This window comes from Marmota monax, unplaced genomic scaffold (assembly GCF_021218885.2).
Source record: "Marmota monax isolate L192 unplaced genomic scaffold, Marmota_monax_Labrador192_F-V1.1 WCK01_AAM20220418_F8-fsc00001, whole genome shotgun sequence".
Lineage (NCBI taxonomy): Eukaryota > Metazoa > Chordata > Mammalia > Rodentia > Sciuridae > Marmota > Marmota monax.
In genome coordinates this window covers 39308264-39331321 of record NW_026693777.1, presented here as the reverse complement: position 1 = coordinate 39331321, position 23058 = coordinate 39308264, and the positions used below count along the sequence as shown (strand labels likewise).

At 34.8% G+C, this 23058-nt stretch overlaps 1 protein-coding gene across 7 annotated transcripts in view; it reads right to left on the bottom strand.

Moving 5' to 3' along the window:
* Positions 1 to 23058, bottom strand: part of Cdin1 (CDAN1 interacting nuclease 1) — a 260091-nt gene that overhangs the window by 127201 nt on the left and 109832 nt on the right. For 6 of the 7 annotated variants that reach the window (XM_058584670.1, XM_058584671.1, XM_046461440.2 and 3 more), the window contains 3 exons: positions 20109 to 20176; positions 8880 to 8945; positions 8198 to 8303 (listed from right to left, as the gene is read on the bottom strand). In XM_058584670.1, the coding sequence (XP_058440653.1) occupies positions 8198 to 8303; positions 8880 to 8945; positions 20109 to 20176 (240 nt within the window). The remainder of the gene's footprint in view (positions 1 to 8197; positions 8304 to 8879; positions 8946 to 20108; positions 20177 to 23058) is intronic. The other variant, XM_046461441.2, reaches the window with a different exon arrangement.

Sequence of the window (23058 nt, the reverse complement as noted above, 5' to 3'; positions counted from 1 at the left end):
GTCAATATATTTCCTTCATAAAAATCTTAAACATGCCTAAAGATAGCAATCAGATATATTTCTAATCTGAGAAACCAATTCATTGACATTTTCTTATAGTTCTGTTTTTTTTTTTTTGCCTTTTCAGTCTTTGATTTAAATCATTCCAGTTTCCCAAAAACCATCTCTTTATTGCAAATACCACTATAAAGGCCAAAGACAGCATTTCTCTTTTTTATTTAGTTGTGTATCTAAAGTCATCATTGAAAACAATGAAGGATGGCAGAAAATATAAATTCCTTACTGGGGAAAGTGGTGTTATTTATATTTCAGATGCAGAAAAATGGTGTTTAACTATTACGAAAAATCATTCTTATGAAAGTACTAAATATGCAGAAAATGTTTCCCTTATTCTCATCAAATATTTTGAGGTTACCAGAGCTAATAGTAGTGTCAAATATTTGTCAGAAACAATGGCACATCAATATCTCACAACCAACTCCACTAGGAGAGATAGAAAAGCAAATTATTATATTTTACCTTTATACAAGTCCTCTCCAGTGCATTTGCTAATTATTAGTCAATCTGTCTCTTGTTGCTGATGACTACTTGTTAGTATACGGCAGCAGTGCCTTCCAAGGCTGCTGTAATTGAAGGTTGCAAGAGCTTCTATTGCTGAGGCACACACTCCAACTTAAGACAGATGTGATCAGCCTTGTTTTTAACAAGACTGAAATAACTGGAAATCTGTGATTTGGCTAATTGTAGGCTTCCTGAAAGTATCTTAATACAGGAAAAACTTTGGCCATTCTCTGAAAACTGCCTTCCTTAACTCTAACTGCTTGGCAGCCCCATTCTAAATGCCTCTCATCTCAGGTTATCATAGACCAGAGAAAGCAATCACTAGACCATTGAGTAAATAACTGATCTTTAAAAAATACTTAGAGGTAAGAAATGAAGTCAAATCAATTCTTGTGGCAGAAGGTATTAAGTTAGCACTGCCTCTAAGACAGTAGACTCTCTGGAGCCAAAGGTTCAAAACTCTGACAGATGGAACTCAGCTCTTAATTTTTTCAGTAGTACATAAATGTCTTCAAGACCATATTTCCTCTGGTGCTCATTTCTCTCAATATCCTAATACTGGTACAAGAAATGGCTTTGCAAGATATACATACTACCTTCCTTTCACAATGTGCCTTATACCCAGTCAAGAGAGATCCGTACCCTGAATCCAAGTTTTAGAAGGCTCTGCTCTGGTCCCACTCTGGTTGTGGTGAAGAGTCTATGGGGATAAGAGAACATCTCTTCCTGATACCTGTTCCCCCAGTCCTTTCTAGGCCACACTCCATTTAGCAAACTTCAGAACTTCCTGACCAAAGAAGCCTGAGACCACTTCTAGGGCCTACAGCCCTCTCTTTCAGGTTCATTCACCTGATAACTAGGCAGGCCAGCAGGGTTTGTGGGAATGTGCATGGAGCTTGGATGTGCAGACTAGTGTGTGCTTGACTCTTTTCTAGGTGGAGTGGAAAGCAGGAAGAGAAGAGTGGTAGGCTGTGCAGTGGAGCCACCTATACCTGCACAACAATAAAAAGTCTGCGATTCTTAGTGCAAATCTGAAATTACAAATCTTCATGTAGGATAGAATAAATCTTATTCTATTAAGTTGATATATAAGTTGAGTTGATATATAACTTTAAAAATTTAGACACATGATATACTGGCCTCTGCCCCAGGCCCAGTTCCATGCATCCTCTATAGAAATTACAGACTGCTCTCTACTTAGGATTTTCAAGGCATTCTATGTAAATTTCAAACCAGAGAAGTTTGACATTTTGGAAAAGGAAATAATCAACATAAAACTATAAATATTTATGTAAAAACTTTATAAAATGCATTTGTCATTTGGGGACCAGTTATTTTCTATTTTAAAACTTCTCATGTAAATACACTTATGCTACTATTCACAAAATATATCTGCAAAAGCTTTATACACCTAAAAATATGCAAAACTCTTTTAGAAAAATGAACAATTTTTCTCACTGCGATTTTGAGGGGCATGCCCAAACGAAAAAAAAAAAGGCTCTAATAAAGTTTAATGTTACTATGTCTTATATAATCCTTACCAGATGCTTAAAATATTGTTGCCTTTCAAGTGTGAGTAAATTCATTTGTATAGTCATTCATTCACTAAACATCTATGCATTACCAACTATGGGCCAGACATTCTTCCAACTTCTGGCCAAAGATGGATAAAACAAATAGATAATATGGAACTCAACATTGAAGGTAACAAGGAAGCAATTACAATATTTGATAAATGCCATGAAATTATTAGAACACATCAGGGGCAACAAACCCAATCTTAGAATATAGGAAACTTTCCCCAAAAGATGTCAGCCAAGTTGAATGCTAAAGTTAACTGAGTAATTTATCTGGCAAAGAAGGCAACTAAAAATATCTAATCAGAAGACTTCTATATTCCATCAGACAGTGATATGGAGGATAAAAAGACAGTGGGAAAACAATTTTTGTTGACTGCCAGGCACTATGAAACTGTTTTATATGCACTAAATAAATGATCTTCACAACAACAGGACAAGGAAAGTATTATTAACCCATTTTTTTTGAGTCGAAAACAAGGACTCTGGGAGAGTAGCAAATTGCCCTCAGTGATGGGAACAGAAAGTTGAACAATCTGGATTCAAATCCAGTATTCTTTCCATTACTTTAAGGATAACAAAGATGTAAAGTCAAATTCAAAGAAAAGTTTGTCTCACTCTTTGCAGTCAGTCAGCTAAGATCTTCTCTGAGAGATACATCTACAAACTGTGCTCCAGCTTTTAATAGTCACCACTGATAACAATATGCCTGAGTGTGCCCAGAAGAGCAGATGGAGGGTCTGAACTTGTAGTAGCCATTTACATGTTCTCAATGGGTAGTTGTTGGACATCCCATATGAGCTCTGTAGCATTTGGTTCTTTCTTGGTCATTAAAGGTCACTCAGTGTTTTTATTAAATAGACCCATTTTCAGCAAAAGAAAGAATAAGAGAGGTAAATAGGGAGCCTACATCCTGGGAACAAATCTTTACTCCTCACACTTCAGATAGAGCCCTAATATCCAGAGTATACAAAGAACTCAAAAAATTAGACAATAAGATAACAAATAACCCAATCAACAAATGGGCCAAGGACCTGAACAGACACTCCTCAGAGGAGGACATACAATCAATCAACAAGTACATGAAAAAATGCTCACCATCTCTAGCAGTCAGAGAAATGCAAATCAAAACCACCCTAAGATACCATCTCACTCCAGTAAGATTGGCAGCCATTATGAAGTCAAACAACAACAAGTGCTGGCGAGGATGTGGGGAAAAGGGTACACTTGTACATTGCTGGTGGGACTGCAAATTGGTGCAGCCAATTTGGAAAGCAGTATGGAGATTTCTTGGAAAGCTGGGAATGGAACCACCATTTGACCCAGCTATTCCCCTTCTTGGTCTATTCCCTAAAGACCTAAAAAGAGCATGCTACAGGGACACTGCTACATCGATGTTCATAGCAGCACAATTCACAATAGCAAGACTGTGGAACCAACCTAGATGCCCTTCAATAGAGGAATGGATAAAAAAAAATGTGGCATTTATACACAATGGAGTATTACTCTGCATTAAAAAATGACAAAATCATAGAATTTGCAGGGAAATGGATGGCATTAGAGCAGATTATGCTAAGTGAAGCTAGCCAACCCCTAAAAAACAAATGCCAAATGTCTTCTTTGATATAAGGAGAGTAACTAAGAACAGAGTAGGGACGAAGAGCATGAGAAGAAGATTAACATTAAACAGGGATGAGAGGTGGGAGGGGAAGGGAGAGAGAAGGGAAATTGCATGGAACGGGGTTATACAAAATTACATACAAGAGGAAGTGAGGGGAAAGGGAAAAATAATACAAGGGGGAGAAATGAATGACAGTAGAGGGGGTAGAGAGAGAAGAGAAGAGAGGAGGGGAGGGGAGGGGAGGGGGGATAGTAGAGGATAGGAAAGGCAGCAGAACACAACAGACACTAGTATGGCAATATGTAAATCAATGGATATGTAACTGATGTGATTCTGCAATCTGTATACGGGGTAAAAATGGGAGTTCATAACCCACTTGAATCAAAGTGTGAAATATGATATATCAAGAACTATGTAATGTTTTGAACAACAATAAAAAATTAAAAAAAAAATAGACCCATTTTATCTCTAGTCACTAAAAGTTAAAGTTTCTTCTGCTTCTCTGAAAGGCCATATGTTAGAAACCATGTATGTAATCTGGCCTTAGATTATAGAAATGGTTTTCTTCTCTGTCATTATCTCAAAATTATAAGTTATATCTAGTAATGTAGGTCAAATTGTCAAATAATTCACTTTATGATTACACATGTAGTACAACAAAGTATTTCTGTATTGATTTTCATAAGAAAATATGTTTTCTGGCATCCCTATACAATTTGGAACTATATCCTGTGATCTAATCACTGCTTCCTAGAGTTACACCATTTCTTTTAACTCTGTAGAAGTGGAGACTGAAAAATTTTGAGGAGTTAGTTAAGCTTCATACCTGGGATGCAGGTCTGCCTGTGAGAGAAGCAGTTTATGTATCCTAGTCATTATATCTGATTTTGATTGCATTGCAAAATTGAGAACTTTCAAGGTGAACTAGCCAGGGCAAATTTCTGAAGTTAATGATGGACAGACTACATAGAATAATTTGAAATGTAAAATAAAAGGAGAAACTCAGTTAGAGGCTTTTATTCAAATAAGCAAACTTGTGCTTTTCTAAATGATTCCAACTACATTCTACTCATTTATTCACAAAAAGTATTATGAAGAGCCTAATGAGAAAAGAGATAAAAAATTGCCAAAGAGGGTATTATATTTTAGACTAGATGGTAAGGGTTGTCCCTCTGTGGAGTGCAAGCTTGAACAGAGCCTTTAATGTCATGAAATTTATGTGGAGATCTAAGTAAAGAAAATTCCTAGCTAGAAGGATTAGTCAGAGAGTAGAAACAAGGAATAAGGTGCAAGAAAGGCAGTGTGATGGAAGAAGTAAATTAGGAGCGGGGAGAGAAAGTGAAGTATATGTGGAGAGAACTGGGGCTGGAAGGGAGAAAGATGATGCAAAAGAGCCCTGAATATCAGGTAAAGAGTCTGGATCTTATTTAAATGAATGGGAAACAACTGGAGAGTTTTAAGTAGGGAGATGACACTATATGATTTATATTTTCCAAGACTCGGGTAAGAAAACCTGACCACAGGACTATAAGAATGAACCAAAGGAGATCAGTCTGAAAGCTATAACAATTGCTCAAGAGGTGACAACAGATGCTGAGGCAACAGCAAGTGAGTCAACAAAAAATGATACAACGTGAGATGTGGTATGATAGAGCTGAAAGAACTTGCTGATAGATCCAGGATAATACTTAGGTTTGAGAGTTAGCTATCTGGGAAAATTGTGGCACCATTAATTGAACTGAGGGGAAATGGGAGAATAACAAGCTAGGGAGAAAAAAACACCAACGGGTGGGTTTTAAACATGTTAAATATAAGAGATGTATTTGATATCCAAGAAGAGATATTGATTGGACTAAGAAATTTGTACTCAGGGAAAATGTTAGCGCTGGGGATAAAAATTAGAAGTACCAACATAAAGATTGTATGTAAAGCCATACGAGCCACTGAAATTTTTAAGGGATCATCTTGGGACCGAGTTTAGATGAAAAAGAAAAAAGGGGACTGAGTTTAGATGAAAAAAGAAAAAAAGGTAGACAATGAATTCCAGAGCCTTCTTGTTTAGAGACTGGGAAAAGGAAGAAGACTAGCAAAGGAGACTGATTATGCTGCTGGCATGGTGGAAAGAAACTCAGAAGAAAATGATAATTATGGAAGCCAAGAAAAAAAATGTAATAAAGAAAGAAGGAGTGATATGCTATGTCAATGTTGCTGAAAGCCTGAGATAAGTATACCAATACTTTATAAAAAAAAGTTCTTACAGAAATATTAATATAAAAATTAGAGGCTCTGCATTTATTTAGTTGGAAAAATGAGTTTACAGAAATGCATTATTCTATAAATATTAATTAAACTATCACACAGTAAAATTTAGTCTTTAATCTGAAAAGAGTGTGACAATTGTATAACATTAGTTTTTATGTTAACTACAGCCTTATCACAAGAATAAAACAATTAGCCCAAATGTCAATCAGAAGCTTCCTTGACAGACTACCTATAGGTGGGAGAGAATTTCTTCCAACTCTGAAGAATTTTATCAGCTGCTATGTGAGCTGTTGAGGCAAAACAGTAGGATCCTAAACTTTAACAAATGGACTAATACTAAGTTCTCCTGTCAAAATGCTCCCTTATCTGGTATATATTCAAAAAATATGTTCATGGAATGTTACTCAACAGTAGTTTAAGTAAAACATCTTAGAAGGCTAAAAAGTAGAATGAAACAAGATAATATTAAAATCCAATCCAAAGGATACTATTAAATTGTCTATTCCTCAGACCCCCTCCATCTACATCAGGAATCCATAGGTTTATCACATAAGTGACTAGATTATTTAATATACCTACAAATGGTGAGTGCCAGGAACATAGTAGCCCTCAGTAAAAAGTTGAGTTGTTTTGAAGTTAATACATACTTTTGGAATTTTTTAATAAGCTCTACTATATAGGATTCAATTTATAACTGTTCCTCAGAAGAGACTTAACCAGTTCCAAAGAGGGGGAAATAGTCTCAAAACATACTGGTTTACTCAATTGCTTTTTTTTTTTTTTTTTAATTCTTTGGCAAACTTATGCAATTTCATTTTCTTGTCATTGATTTCCCTATACTATCAAAAATGATGCTTTCTTTACTATTTCAAACTAATCATAAAATTGCTAAAAAACTAAAATTCAATTTGCCACATTACTGTTAATTTGAATAATGGCTGAATAAAACATGGGAAACGCTGAAGCAGCATTGATTTCTAAAACATCTTGCACTTTCCTCCTCCATCCCTGTAAAGTAAAGCTCGGATGCTACGCACAATTACACAAGAAAATCAAGAAAGCCATTACATTCAGCATTTTGTCATGATCATTGTTACCATGGCAAAAAGTAGGCTTAGTTTAGCACAGCTGCTACAGGCAAGGTCCCCTGGCCTTTTGTAAAGCTGAGTAACAATATAATGCCAAATTCCATAGCCTGCCACTGTTTCTTTTCCAGGACAAGGCTGTTGTCCACAGATGCTACTATCTCATTCCTTAATGCTCTGGCCCAATGTCATCTTATTTCCGTATTGGTATTGTTCCTGGTGGTCAGTGACCAAAAAATGTAGTTAATCTAGGAAGGTTAACACTTGACATACCTCCTCTCCTAAGAGGAAAAAAATGTGGGGTGTGACAATTTAGGCCTGCAATAATAGTAAAAAGTGAAGTTTCAATAATTGCTTTATACAGGAAATTAGCACTGTGCTGGAAATATTGCAGGCTTGGGAGTGAGAGAAATAAATGCAAGCCCATGGTAACCAGCTAACTGGAATATTATTTCTTTCTTTGAGAATCAGATTAGTTATTTGCAAAATGGGGGAAAAAAACTAACTTCCTTGTGAGGATTAACTGAAACAGTCTGCAGGACCTGGCACATGGTAGGTACTCAATAAAATAGTATTATCCTCACACTAGCTTTTTTAATTGCTCAGATTATCATCTCTTCAAGAATGTTGATAGAAGTTGGTAGATGAACTGTTTTCTACTGTTGGAAGGTAAATTATTTTCATCTTTCATATTTGGATATTTTAGAGAGTTGAAGATAAATTATTTTTTAATGGTCTCACAGTAAGTACAAATTTCACATCAAAATGATAAAAATCCAGTGTTTGTATCATAATGTGCACATCTTGTCATCCATATTTTAAGTGACACCAATGTTATCACCATAAAATAGGGAACAGAGTATATACTAATTGTGACCTTATGTGGAGATATTTAGTTTTAAAAAATAAAGCAACATTATGAAAGCAGAGAAGTTTCAGTGATCTGAAATGAATACATTAAATCAAGACCCTATATTTACTAGGGAAAAAAAAAAGGCTACTAGCATTTTTACCAGCTAAACAAAATATTTTTTCTAATGAGATTTCAGCTGAGTATCGTTTATCTTAAGAGAAAAATAATGGGACCTTACCTATTCCAGTAGCTCCAGAACTGGTCATGCAGGTAGGCGTGGTGGCTACATTCATCACCAAATGAGGCTTTGCTTTCAATCCAGTGAATTATGTGCCCTTCTACAGCTAAGGGACAAAGCATTACTAATACATAGTGAGGGGAAGGGAAGATTGAAAATTCTGAACTCTGCACAGGCCTCTCTACGCTTCACGTTAATGAGCAGAGGGTTAGCCCTTACCTTCAACTATGGATGTAATTATGAAACAACGCATTGTGCATGTTCATCACAAGTAACATTTATGCTACAGTCACATGCTTTTATTTTCATCACACTCTTTGAAACTCCCTTCCCTAGTTCTGAGACTACTACTGTTCTATAACTTGACAAGAGGCATGTCAAACAGACCAAAGTGAGTCTGGCTATTCAACAGAACTGTTTTAAAAATTCTAAATTTGAAGAAATGAGGTGAAAATGGCAACCCATTTCTTAAATATATGTAAAATTTTTATGGCACAGATTCCTTCTGAACCTATTATTTTCTGCTACTTCAAAATCATCTTTTCCAACTATTTCACCCATACAGGTAAAGTATTATAAAGCTAATCTCTGGTGACATTTGCTAATCTTAACATATTAAAAGAATGGAAAAACATATCCCCTTTCCCTATAAACAAACAAATAAGTGAGTTTAAGGACTTACCAACTGGAACCTGTAAAATAAAGTCTGGTGTTTTGTCATAACCCTTTGCACGAAGCTGATCTTCATCTACAGGAAGAACAAATACTATTACTTACAATAGTATTCCATTAACAAGACACCAACATAATTGCTTTTCTTTCTTAAATATGTGTAAAAATTACTAATGCAGTCATACATATCTTTCTTATGCATGCAATACTATGTCAGAGTAAATGATTTTCTTAATAAACCTGAAGCACAGATACAAAATGCTTCTTTGTTCCTTTTGCATTTTTATGTCTTTATTATAAACATCATTAATCCAAGCTGTCATAGAGCCACTTTTTTTTTTTTGTAATTGAAAATACTCAAAACAAAAATATATACTTACCAATTGAAAGAAAAGAATTTCACTACTATGACCATCAGTAATCATTAATGTTATCAGCTAATATTGACAATTTACAACTAGGCCCAAGCACATTGGCCATTACAATTATGAAACAAATACATTCACTAAAGCCGATAAGAAAGTTTTGGTTTAACTAGCAAAACTATTCCTACACACAAGAAAAGGACAATGAGATTACTAGAAAGAATTAATTATCTGCTTAATTCCTCTGGCATGTCACTGTTTTGGGCATTTTATTAGCGTTTTACAACTAACAGTATGTAATTTTGAAAAGCAAACAAGCTTTAAGATTTTTTTTCCTAAGTCTGTTCAATTTCTTGATCCTTTGTAAACATCAATGATCCATTCAGAAGGAAGCAGGAAAACAAGAAGCTTGACAAAGTTGAAAAAACTCACAAGGTGTTTGATTAAAAAAAAAAAAAAATCCTTCAATATTTTCTAAATGCTGTCCTTGACTTCTAATGGCATTACAATGTGATTTCAGAAATGGGGAGTTCTCCATTAGATTTTGGAGTGACCTGGTCATTCAATTCCAGACATGGCTTTCTGTCTTCACCCAACCTCAACTAATGGCCCAACCAAGTAACAAGGAAGGCTGTGTGGTCTCTTAACACCTACTGGGCTGTTGACATTGCCATGCATCCCATTCGCCTTCCTGCATCACCTTTGATTAAAATTAATGGCCCATTCCCAGTGTTGGGTAGCTTATTTCCAATCCATTTGTCAGCCCAAGACAGTGGTTTCATGGCCAATGTTCAGAAACACTGTTTTAGAACACTCTTGTGTATATCTTGAAAGGTCAATTTTAAACATAAATAACCTTTTAATAACAAGACACATATTTAAGTAGATATTAAATTAAATTTTGTTAAAAGTCAAAATCTTTAACTATCCAGATTTTGAAGGACTGATACCAGAATTTGAAACAATTTTCCTTCCTTGAAATATACATATAAAAAAACTACAAGTAAACTGTTCAGATAATAAAACATAAAGTAATATCAATTTTAAAATAAGAGAAACTTGAAACTGGGCTATAGATGAATAAGATTAAAAAAAAATCTGTTCTCTAACTGTACTTTGACCACAACAAGAAGAACATTAATGGAAAAGGCATTTATTAAAATAAGCTCCACTGCCTTGAGCTGATGTTTTAGATAGGTGATGAACAGTTTTAAAAGCTGGGTTGACATTAAAAAAGATAGATTAATATTTTATTAAAACTATCCTAGCTTGATCAACCTTTGCAGATGCTAAAATCTGTTTCAGAAAGAAAAATGATTATGTTTCTGACAGCAGCTCAAAACAAAATTTCAAAGGTCACCAAGCAATCCAAATGTACACAGAGAAATCCCTTTAAAAGCAGATACACACTTCTCTTCACTGCACCAAAATTACTAGTACAATACCTGCAATTTAAACTGCATGACTTGCTTAATGTGAAAACTTAAAAACCCAAGCCCTAAAATCTGAACACAGAACATCAAATGAGGCTAGGGAAATTTTCTATTATTTTGTGGAGAACTTCAAAATACCACTGGTGCATATTCATTACTCCCCACTTCCACACACATGTATACACACACACATACTCCTTTTCTCCTTCCCTCTCACTTACTCAATATGAGGTTGATCAAACCAATAGTAATTGTACCCAAAGGACAGCATCTAGAAGTCTATGTCATCACCAGTAATATCAGACTTGTATTTTTTATAATAAGAGGTTATTCCAAGCATCTGAAACATTTCTTCCTTTATTTACTAAACTCTCACTGCCTTACATTACTGTTTCAACCTTCATTGGTTTCTTTCATTTTAGTTTTCCTAAGAAAGGAGGAGGAAACAACTTGGCAAAGTTCAGAGGAGATAACAGAATAAGTACAGGAAGTCTACTTGTGAACAAGTGGCCTTGCTCACCTGCTCTAGGCCCCAGGAGAAGTTTCTATCACTGATCATGTCTTTGGAAGACTTTTAAGGTCAGCCCCAACAATATGGCCTGATTTCCTGGCCTCTGCCTTATGCTTCTTTCTTGATTCCTCAGGCCCTTAAAGATTTCTTACCAGTAGTTCATTATCCAAACCATTGGGTATAGATTTTAAACTGGGCTGACATGCCAGGGTCTGACTCTGGGACCTTGAGGTCATGTACCTCAGTGATCAGTTCATGCTACTTCCCTTCATGCTTGTTCTGTTTGCTCCCTGTACGTTGTGCATGGGCCTGCCTTTCATATCTTGCACTTGATGCTGTTTCTCTGAGGACAGGAATCTTTCCTTCTCATTTTTAAACATCCTAGTCTCATCACCAGCATATTCTCTATACACACTTAATGCTGAAAAAGGATAACTGAATAAAATACAGGTATGTTAAGAATAACTGTGTTTTCATCAAAGCTTTCCTAGACTGGCAATAATTTTCCTTCCTATTTAACTCCCTGTGCAGAGATAAAACAGAGAGGTACCAAATTTGGCCCAAAGTTCATTTTATTTGATAATTCCTGCTGTTATTTTCTATCTTTGGTCCCTAATGTCTGAACCTAAGGTTCACCTCATTTGTAAAGGAGGGGACTGGGTGCCTTTTGTTAACACTGATGGGAATCTCACTTTTATTTATTATTTTTTTTTAAAGTCAGTGGGTCATCAACAACATTGGACTTATGCATTCCTTAAGGTCTGGGAAGAATTTCTCCACAAAACCCAAGCTGTGTCTGGTGCTATTGCTGGGCCATCTCTTTGGTCACTTTTCCAATTTCTTTTATGTCTACTAATCTGTTCAGATTTTTGTCTCTTCTATAGAAAGTTTCACAATTTATATTTTCTTTGAAAATCATACATTTCATACAGGTTCTAGTAGTACTTTCATATATATATTTGAGCTAAGTAATTAGTTTTGATTCTTTGAAATGAGATGTTTAAGTAATCTGTTGTTTTCTTCAAGAAAAAAGATCATGATTTAGAAAAAACATAAGAATAATATTAGCTAGAATGGGGGGTGATTAGGTCAATAATACAGGACAGAACTTTTAGTATAATTTCCTCACAAATCAATCTCCAAGTTCTGCATTATATCTTATTCAGTGAATTTAGCAGATATGAAGTAAGGCTCTTTTGGTTTAGGTATATTCTTTTTAAATCCAATATAATTTGTAACTACTAAGTTCATTAATGTCCTAGTTCATGTGTTCACTAATAAAATAAATATAGAATATAATCACTTAAAAGCAGACTTCTTAGTCTTTAGGGAAAAAATGTAGAGTTTTTAGATAATGGCTGTCTCATGAAGCACAGTATTTCTGAGCTAGTTAAGTCTTAGAGTTACTAGCCTAATATTCCGATTTATTCATAATAAAAGTGGCCTAAAGAAGTTAAGTTACAAGACCTAGACTTCTCAAACTGTTAAAGATACAGGATAAGAGCCCACGTCAACCAAGCTACCGTTTGTCCTGAGGACCACATACCACTCTTCATTATGGGACATATTTAAATTTGATCATGTATAATACTTATGAAGTATATGAGGATTCTTACTTTCCTCTTGTAAGAACAGTACACAGCCACCTGTCAGATATTAGACAATACCTGCATGAAGAGGAGATGGACCAGATAATCTTGATTTCTAGCACTCCAATGATCCTCTCCCCAATATAACTTAATAAAAAATTAATATAATTGCATCCAAAGATATAAATTGATGTTAATTTAAAAAATCTTTAAAATTACTATTATTTCAATTGTATAGAAACAACCCAGGTCTTTGTTGATTTTTAACTTTTCAGGCCTGTCATTAAGGGTTTGTTTTTAAAAAAGGAATTACACATGCATAAAGAACATTGTGAAAGTTTAATTTCTCTGGCCTTTGAATTACCTCTCCTCCAAATACCCAAAATATCCAAAGCAATTAAGTACTAATTACACAATTTCTTTTTATAAAATAAAGGACTGACTTTGAGTCAGAGAACAAAACACATCTGAAACTAGTTAACATATACTTAAGACTCATAAATAGCATGAAGACTATTAAGAAAAGGTTTTTGTTTATTTATTTAGTTTTATTAAAAAAAATTTAAGAAATATCGTTGTTCCCAAAGAAACTGCAAAATTTCAGTTCACAACATTTAAAAATGAAAAGTAACATTCTGATGTGCCTTTTCTCTATGAACTTGTCAAAAAGGTTTAACATGCTAGATTAAAATATATTGATTAAAAATCTTTTTAAGACCCCATGTATCTTTACTAAATTGAGGGAGGGGAAAAAAATCACAAATTAATACAAATGAAAATTACTGTATATCTTTTTTAACTCTGGTGTTTTGGTTTTTAGTGCTATTTTTCTCCAACACTGCCTTAGTCAATATATGGAGCAATCACCATTGTTCATATTTTTTGTCCCTTAAAAGTAATTTTCACAGCTTTTTCTACATAATGTAAGAAATTAGCAAGGCTTCAGTAATAGGTGTTACTATGATATGTAAACCCCGTGCAAAGGCACACGGAACAGATATATTGCATAGGGGGACTGATAGCGCAGATAAATGAAATCTTAACAGAACCCAAAATTTCATTACAGCCATTAGTTTCAACCTCTTCCCCCAAAGCCTCTTATCAAAGCCACTAATAAGGACTACAACTGACTGGTCTGACCTTGTCCTTTGTTTATGTCTTTAGGGGACAATACTAGGGAAAACTGAAGTGCCCTAAAGATAGGAAACAAATGGGAGGTCAAGAAGCTGGAGCCGTACAGAAAGGCTAGGTATGCTAGTCCCTGCTGCTTGGAACTGTGGAGAGGAAGTGGATGTGAATAAAAATGAAAAAGTAAAAAAAAAAAAAAAACAAAAAAAAACTTTTCTGTATTATACCATTTCACTCTAAATCCTTTTGGTTTAACACCAAAAATAAAGGGACAAATCAGCATAGTGGAGTAGAAAGATCCAGGATAGGACAGGTTGCTGGAAGGGGCAGTAGCTGTGATGCAAGTTTTTTCTAAATAAAATAAGGAGATCAGACTGAGGATAAGAGCTCTTTCCAGCTCCAAAATTCTGAGGAGAGATTCAATGTTAGCCTTTGTCTGTCCCAGTTCCACTGAGCTAGTCACTGATGTCAAAACCTTCTTCAGAGCTAGCTCCATCTGTCCTTAACCAATCTCCATGGAGAGAGACATATTAGCAGTTCTGAGACACAAAGAGGATTTTCTACACAGATGGACAGATTCATGTGCACATAGGTAAGTGTGCACACACATGTATAAACAGACCAAGTTCAATAACAGTAAGTGACTGGACCCCAAAGTAATTTGGCTATGGGGAGTGAAGCCCTAAACTGTAGCTAATATACTGTAGGGAGAGTGAGGTTTTAAATTTTGCTGTGCTATATACAATCCTGCCTGGCACTGCTACCCTACTATTACAATGTGATTCTGGTCAATAATGTGATACAACCACTCAGCTCCAGGAGCACACAGTTAACCTAGACTAGATGATCACAGTCCTCTTGGAGATTTATTATGAGGCAAAAGAGAATTGTCAACTTTTCCCTGGGATCATAAACTGTAAGGATTAAAATAGCCAGTGACCTTGGATGCCTGAGAATGAAGCCAACACAAAAAAGTGCAGAAACTAAGAAAAAGAAAAGGTATGATATTGATGACATTGTTGTATTCTGAATTCTAGACATATCAGAAGCAAATTTCTCTATTTTGGACTTTCCAGGTGTCCAAATCAGTTGAACCAATCAATTGTGTGTGTGTGAGAGAGAGGGGGGCGGGGGAGGCAGGCAAGAGGAGGGAGGGGAGGGAGGGAGAGGGAGAAATGGTTTGCCACTTACAACTAAAATGGTTCCAACAAATTATTAGTGATCAGGAAATCAGACGCTTAGCAGACCTAAGTTATCTAACCAAAGCAATGGTGAAGGAAAGGCTGTAGGCCAGGAGCAGGTAGAATACCATTTTAATTGCACATGATAACTTTCCTTCAAAGTTCCAGAGAGCATTTCATCTGCCAGCAGCAACAAGAAGTCTATGGTTCCCAGGGATCTCTCAGTCCCAGGGAGAGGCAATCACAAGTGAAACTGATAAGGAAAATAAGTAAGAGAGTCTCTCACCAAGACAATTTCTTCAGGTGGGAACAACATCCAAATTCCCCATATCTGTGCCCCTATTGCATGTTCTTATTAATAACTGCATGTATCCTAACAACAACAGGATGTTATTCTAAAAACCACATCTTATTTTTAATCTTCTGATAGATAAAAATTTAAATGACTGACTCCTTATGAAATACCCAACTATCTCAGTTCCCCTCAACTTATATAATCAAATGTTTTCTTTCCAGCCTCTTATTCTATGCTGCTAACATCTGCATGTAAACAACCTTAGTATCCTAAATCTCATTTGCTCCTGCTGCTGTTCTTCACCTGAAGAATGCAATCCTGTTTGTCACATAATAATCACTTTCCCAACAGAGCACTGTTGTTTTAGGTAGTAGGGAATAAAGCAGCGGGACAGATGAACTCTTAGAAACAAAGATCCTAATTTCTTACAGCAAGGGACATTCTTCACTAAGCCTATTTGACTTTACAGATTATACCCTCCTGGAGTCCCACAGAGTAATACATGAATGTTAGAAAAGCACCCATGTCAAAACGCTATTTCGTCCAAACATGGTGGGGGGTGTAGTGCAGGGATAAAGCCAAGGCCTCTCAGGTGTCACTCAAAATAATTGTTAGTGTCTACTAACAGGACAACATTCACTGGAAATAATAAAATATCTCTAGAGTCATCCTTATTAAGCCAAACTTAACAAGAATTTGCAGCAGACAGTGGCTGTAGAAGTCATTAATAAAAGTCCCTCTGACCTGGAGGAATGCCAACCCATGGAGGATGAGTGGTTTATCTTTCCTCTTTGGTGTAAGTGCTTTCATATTTTTCCAACAGTGTGAACAGTTTCATCCTCTTATCATTGACACTATTGTCCTTTCCTCCTTTCCCTTTTTGTCCAACTTTCTTAAAAAAACTCAGTGAAAACCAAGCCAAACCAAACAAAGAGAAGAGAAAACTAAAGAACGAACACAACACAGCAAAGTGTTAATTAATCATTGGAAAGATACAAATTAAAATATCTCCCTCAGTAGATAAAATATATTCTCTATTTTTTTCATTAGAAATGGAGTGGCTCCTTAGCAGACGTGATAAGGATGATCACAATGCATATAGGTCAATTTAAAGTTTAAAAAGTGTTCTTTGTGCGTCTAAAGCTCTTGACATCTTCTGAGACCTTAAATGCTGACCAATAAATGTTAATTCTAAATTAAATGTCCCTGGAGAGAACTACTGACATATACTTAAAACTTTCCTGGAAATTTCCATGTTTGATTCAACTGTTAATTTTTTTTTTTAAATCCTTAATAGTATCCACTCATAGCAAATACTTAAGAGATAGGTTAGCTCAATGCTAGAGGATCAAGCTAAAAAGTTCAATGTGTCATCCTGGAAGTAAATGGTGGCAGGAAGATCCTGATGAGAGAACAGCTGAATATGCACAATTTTATAACCATTTTAGTAAATATATTTAATGCGGCAGCAAATTTTCTTCACTTACAAAATGTAGCTAGTGATTTTTAATATCTACTCTTTCTTTCTAAGGCTTAATAAAAGTAGTCTGACAAAAGTCATAAGTGCATTTACTTTCATTATGAAGAAAATCAGGTGAACAACAGCTAAGTGAATTGCACCAGATAGGAATTGCACTCTCACTGGGACAGAAATGGTGAGAGCTTGCACAGCTGTGAACATCTGGGACATAGGGTACTTAACAAAGACCATCTTCATATTAACTCCTATAGTTCCTAGCATGTAGACAGCACATTCAAAAAATGTTAGTTGAAAAGAATAAACAATGAATAAAAGAACTATGAGGACTTTCAGGAATTTCAAGAAATTATCTGTATTCATTTATTGGTAGCTTGTTTCCTTACTAGATCAAATCTCTGAGAAAGCCAGAACTTTATCTGACTTGTGTCTAGTGCCTACAATAGTGTGCCCAGTTCAGTGACTTATTTGCAGAGTGTGTGTGTGTGTGTGTGTGTGAGGGGGGAATAGTTCTTAGTTGGAAAAATTAAAGACTTTTATTCAACTTTGAATTTAGTACAATATGCCTATTTATCTAAGTATTAAATGGATAGCTTTATAAGATAGAATAAATCCACATGAATATACAGAAATTTTCAATGATCAGCATACTGTCTTTTCTAGGTGTCTGGTTAAGGTTTGTGCCATAGCAACTCCTGACCACAGGACCACTAAACAAGGAAACTCCATAAAGCAGTAAGACTAAAAAAAAAAGTGATTATTTTTCCTTTTCCCCTTCTATTGTCAAAAGAGGTTTGACAAAATATAATGGGTGGAAAATTTAGGTTTTAGGCAAAGTAATAATCCTTAAATTAAAAAGGATTAACATATAAAAAATATTTATCTTTTGAAAGTGGCAGGAGTTAGAAGTCAACAGAGAGAGGGAGATCGATTTTACTTTTGCTTGTCAAAGAATCAAAATAAAACTGGCAATATTTGCAGTATCTCTGCAACAAAATTCAAGGTGTATACATGTAAACAAGAAAGAATATTAGCTGAATTTAAAATGATAATGTATTTAAATTTACCTGACACAGTATTTAAAACAAATTAATCATTGGGAAGGGGTATTTAGAAGGTAAAAGAAAAACAATTTTGTACCAATATTTCACCCAAGGCTTTGAATTTTCATCTTTTAACCATAAATGAGCATGTGTTAGTTCAATACTATATTAAAATACTTAAGGTGCACAGAATAAATTAATAACTATTTTGTAAGCTGATGAGGAAACACTTCAAAATTGCACTAGGGTTTCATGGTTTTGGCTAAACTAGAACCATTTATTCTTAAAGATCAGTTAAGTACCATTTTGGATATGCTTCCATAAAATAATTATCCCACAGCACTGAAGACTGCATGAGACCCATCAATTTCAACTCTAGGAGTCCTTCCTGAACTTATATGCACATAGCAATAACTCTTTGACCCCCATATTTTCATACTGCCCGTCAGCCATGGTGAATCCAAGCTAAAACACCAAATTCAGGTAAGTTGAGAAACTAGAACTAAATTAGGGCCACAACTAAGCCCTTTGCTCTTTCTCCTAGGTGGGGTCTGCTGATTCTCAAGAGCACAGAAGTCAGGTTAAATAAAGAAATGAGGCTGAGGGCTTGACTGGCCATAGGCAAACAAGTGACACAAAGAGATTACCACCAAAGCAACCTTGGTTGCTTTGCTCAGTAACTTCATGTAACCTCAGTTCTATTTTAAAGTGCTTTTTCATCAGCATACAATATTAATTTATTCTATACATATTAAATGCTGTAATGTAGTAGTAAGCTAACATTTATGGTTAAAACATGAAGATTCAAAAATCTGTGTGAAATATGACTGCTTAGTTAGTGGCTTAAAACAAAACACTAGATTTGGCCATGTCCATACTAGCCACTACCTAATGATCAATGTGGTCAGACATTTTATAATAATATCAGAATTCTATAGTTCTGAAATAATCTTATGATATGTTATGGGCAACCATTACAACTAGTTCAGAGCCATTTTATTTTTTGTTATGTTTTTAAAAGATAATTTCTTTCCAACTTACTCTATTTCCATAGGCCAACCAATACAATTGCCTTTCTTACACAAAGAAAAAAAAAAAACTTGTTGCTTATACATAATGAAATTTAATGTAATAAGCAGAGACACGACTTTTGTAATCAACTTTCTTTAACCCCAACTAGAGAACATTTATGATATCTCTCAATTTCAACTTATCAACAATCCTATAACAATTTCAAGTCTATTTTCCAGTTTATTAATAAGAATACTAAACAGTAAGATTTCCAGTAAATTTACTGAAGGATTATACTAAACATCCTTTCCTAATCTGACCTAAGACCATGCATTTGACTTTCCTAGGCACACAATGTATTGTCCACGTCAGAACAAAAATTAAGTAATCCAGTTGTTCTTCATTATTTGATCCTAAAAACTACATTATGAATATGCTTCAATATTTACACAGGTTTACATAGAATAAATTTCTATAATAATATGATTTGTATAGATCCTTTGCATTTAAAATGGAGAATTTAAATTACCACATTTAGAATGGAAAAGAGGAATTAATTAATTGTAGGGTGCTTATGGGTTTCCATAATCAGTGATTACATTATGTCCTTTAAGGCTTAATTTTTTACTGCTTAAAAGATATTGAAAAAAATAACAATCTGTAATAATATTTCTATACTGAAACACAAACACATGCATACATGTAAGATTTTAGAAAATCATACTAAATCTATGATGACAATGTTTGACATAAAATAATAAAAGCTTAATATTCTGCTTTCAAATAAAAGGGACTACCCTATTCCATACATGACACACACTCATACCTAACATGAATTTCTCTAACGGTTCTTTTTAATATATAAAGTATTTTATAGACAATATTTCTTTTGTTTCTCTCATAAGGCCTAGATTATGGTTAATATCTCATGGCACCAAAAGTAATACTGCAACAGATATTAAAGCATTTTTCAGCCACTTATTCTATAAAATATTAATTGTAAGCCTGTGCATGTGCTGTTTATATAGGGGATTAGGTAACTGAGTTCCTGCTCAGTTCTAAATCAATAAAAGATAACATGCAGAGCATCAATCATCATTCTCTCTTCCTTTAGTACATAATAACTGCAGGTGGAAGATTTTAAAAATATGTATTTAAGTACTCATGGAGCTATTACAAACTAGAGAGGATGTGAGAAATACTTACCTAGGAAGGACAGGTTTTTCTCTAGAAGCAAGTCTCTCAGCAGTACTTCATGCTCATGACCAATGGCACTGGGAAGTTTTAGTTAAAGAGGATAACATAGGCACATTTATACCATCGGGAAAATGCTAATACCAGGTACATACTTTGAGATGAAATGAAGAAGAGAGGTAATTATAACAATTTCCATCTGTAGCCCACATCTCTGAGGAATGATATTTCTTCTTATTTACCCCCCCCCCATTTAAATGATCCAAAGGAATTTTTCTGTTTTTATATTTTGGCAAAGATTTATAAGTGGGTATAATTTTAAATTCTTTTAAAAAGAGGGAAAATCATTTAACATGTCCATTAATCTGTGTTATTCCCCACTTCAATTTAGAACACATTAATTAAGCACTTACTTAGTGCAGTTAAGAATATTAACCTGGTTTTCCCTAAAAATGGTTCCAATCTTACTGTGCTCTGTAAATCTTAAGAATTCACATGTGTCACTAAGCCAGCATTTAGTAGTCTGTTTTGTTTCCCTTCAATTGTTGGTGATTCCCTGTGACTAGAGAAGCCAAACAACTGACTTAATGAGACTCTATGGAGTAGATATTTTAGGAGATGACTGTGGGTGAGTATGCATTTAGAGGCTTTCAAAAATCTTTTTCTCATGTGTATATATGTGTGTGTGAGTGTGTATCATATATGTGTACATACATAGATACAGACATGAACATACAAATTGTTTTAGTGCTTCCTAGGTGGCAGGCACTGAAGTAAGTGATTTATGTATATGTTGTTTCATCCTCACAATTATTATAAGTTTTATTTTATAGATGAGGAAACAGACTGAGAAATGAACCTGCACAAGGCCAGTTAAAACATGGCAAAGAATGAAAATGAGATCTTTGAAAAGCTAGTTTATAGCTCCATATAGCTTCTTAGAAAGTATTAAGATTATGCAAAGATTCATAGCTGCTAGTATTTCTTAAATATCATGTATGATAAGCACTTTCAGGGCTGGGGATGTGGCTCAAGCGGTGGCGCGCTTGCCTGGCATGCGTGCGGCCCAGGTTCGATCCTCAGCACCACATACAAACAAAGATGTTGTATTCGCCGAAAACTAGAAAATAAATATTTAAAAATTCTCTCTCTCTCTCTCTTTAAAAAAAAAAGATAAGCACTTTCAGATATAATTTTATTTAATCTTCACAACAACCACATGAGTAGATGCTATTATTAGTCTCATTTTTACACTTAAGAAAAGGTAAGGTTCAAAATGGCTGAGGAACTTGTTGAAGGCCCCAAGGCTGGTAAATAATGAAATCAGGAAGCAGGACTTGGAAGTCTGGTCTGTTTTCCAAAGTGATGAGAGTGAACAAAATCTGAAAAGGAATCTTAGCCTATGCTGGTACTAATTTCAGTTGAAAGCATCTGGCAATCATTCTCTGAATCATTACTGTCATACTCTATGTTTTGCTGGTTACATCAATCTGGTTCTATCACACCTTGGTTTACCAGAGACTACTGTTCTGACCATAGGCTGCAAGAATTCATTTCAATGTAAATCAAAGAAAAGTTATACTTCACTTGTAAAAAATAATTCCTAGAGAATTATCTTGCCTTTTACCAACATATATGGGTATCATTTAAAATGTATAATTCAGAAACTGTGGTCATTTATGTCCACCATCAAGGCAAGCCCTAAGTCTTCATTTATGCTTTTTTCTTCCTGTTGTTTTATCCTTTGCCTTGGGACATGGCTATGCTTCTTGAATTTCTAATTGGAAATAAAAGGAACAAATTTTTAAATCACAAAATCTAACACATTTTCAGAGGCCACTGAAAACATTTGATGAATAACTCTCAACACTCTCTCGTTACCATGGGCATCCCACATTTTAGAACTAAATTATTTACTTCTATTCCACATAAATGCGCTCCCACTTTGATTGTTGTAAATTATTTACATCTAAAATGTTGAATCATGAAACTGAGGTTACTGATGGTACAGAAATGAAACCCACAGCACTTGAGGCTTCCTGCATCATTATATTTTCTTGCATCTCTATGCAGTCCTCTATCTGTTAGTGGGGTCTGGAGTCACACTTTGGAAAGTTGAAGTGGTTACCTTCTCACATGTTTTCCTTGGTGAGTTGAGATAAGGTAGGAAAGGTGTGGGTGGGCATGGCTAGCTAGGAAAAAAACAGCAGGCACATCCTCCCAAAATAAGGGAGACAGAAAGAGAAAGCACAATGTCAATGCATACACTCACTGCTACTATCCCTTCCATGGTGTCTTATTAGTCAATGACCAAGGTACTTTATTCTATTTACACAAACGTTCACATATAACATTTTCATAATGGAATAAGAAGATTTTACACCTATTCCTTTTACCAAATATGTACTTTCTCTGTTGGAAAACGAAGTAATTTACTGAAAGTAAGTACTGTAAACATTACCAACTTATAAGAATAACAAATAAAAGCATTTTTCACTCACATGGAAAACTAATAATTCTTATTCAGTGTGAAATAAAGTACTTCTGTTGATCCGTCTAGAAGACATCTTAGCAAGCATATTCACATTACATGAAATTGCTACTACTTCAATGCAACAATAAAATCAGTTTCTCTATAAATTTCCTAGGCCTGTTTTATTTTGCAATAGTAAAAGCAATCACCAATTTGAAATTTTGGAAAGACATACTTCTTGATTATGCATTGCTTGATATAAACATATATAAAATGGAAGGTCTAGAAAATAAACCTTATAAAAATAGTAATTTTACTGACAACAGGCATAATGGAACTGCAAAATAATAATCTAGTTGATGAATGCAACTTATAGACATACATCATTATCTTTATCAATTGAAATCACGTACTACATTAACTTCTACTGGCAATAACACAGCCAAAAAAGGAAAGTGAATGATAGCAAAAACATAAGGAAAATACTCC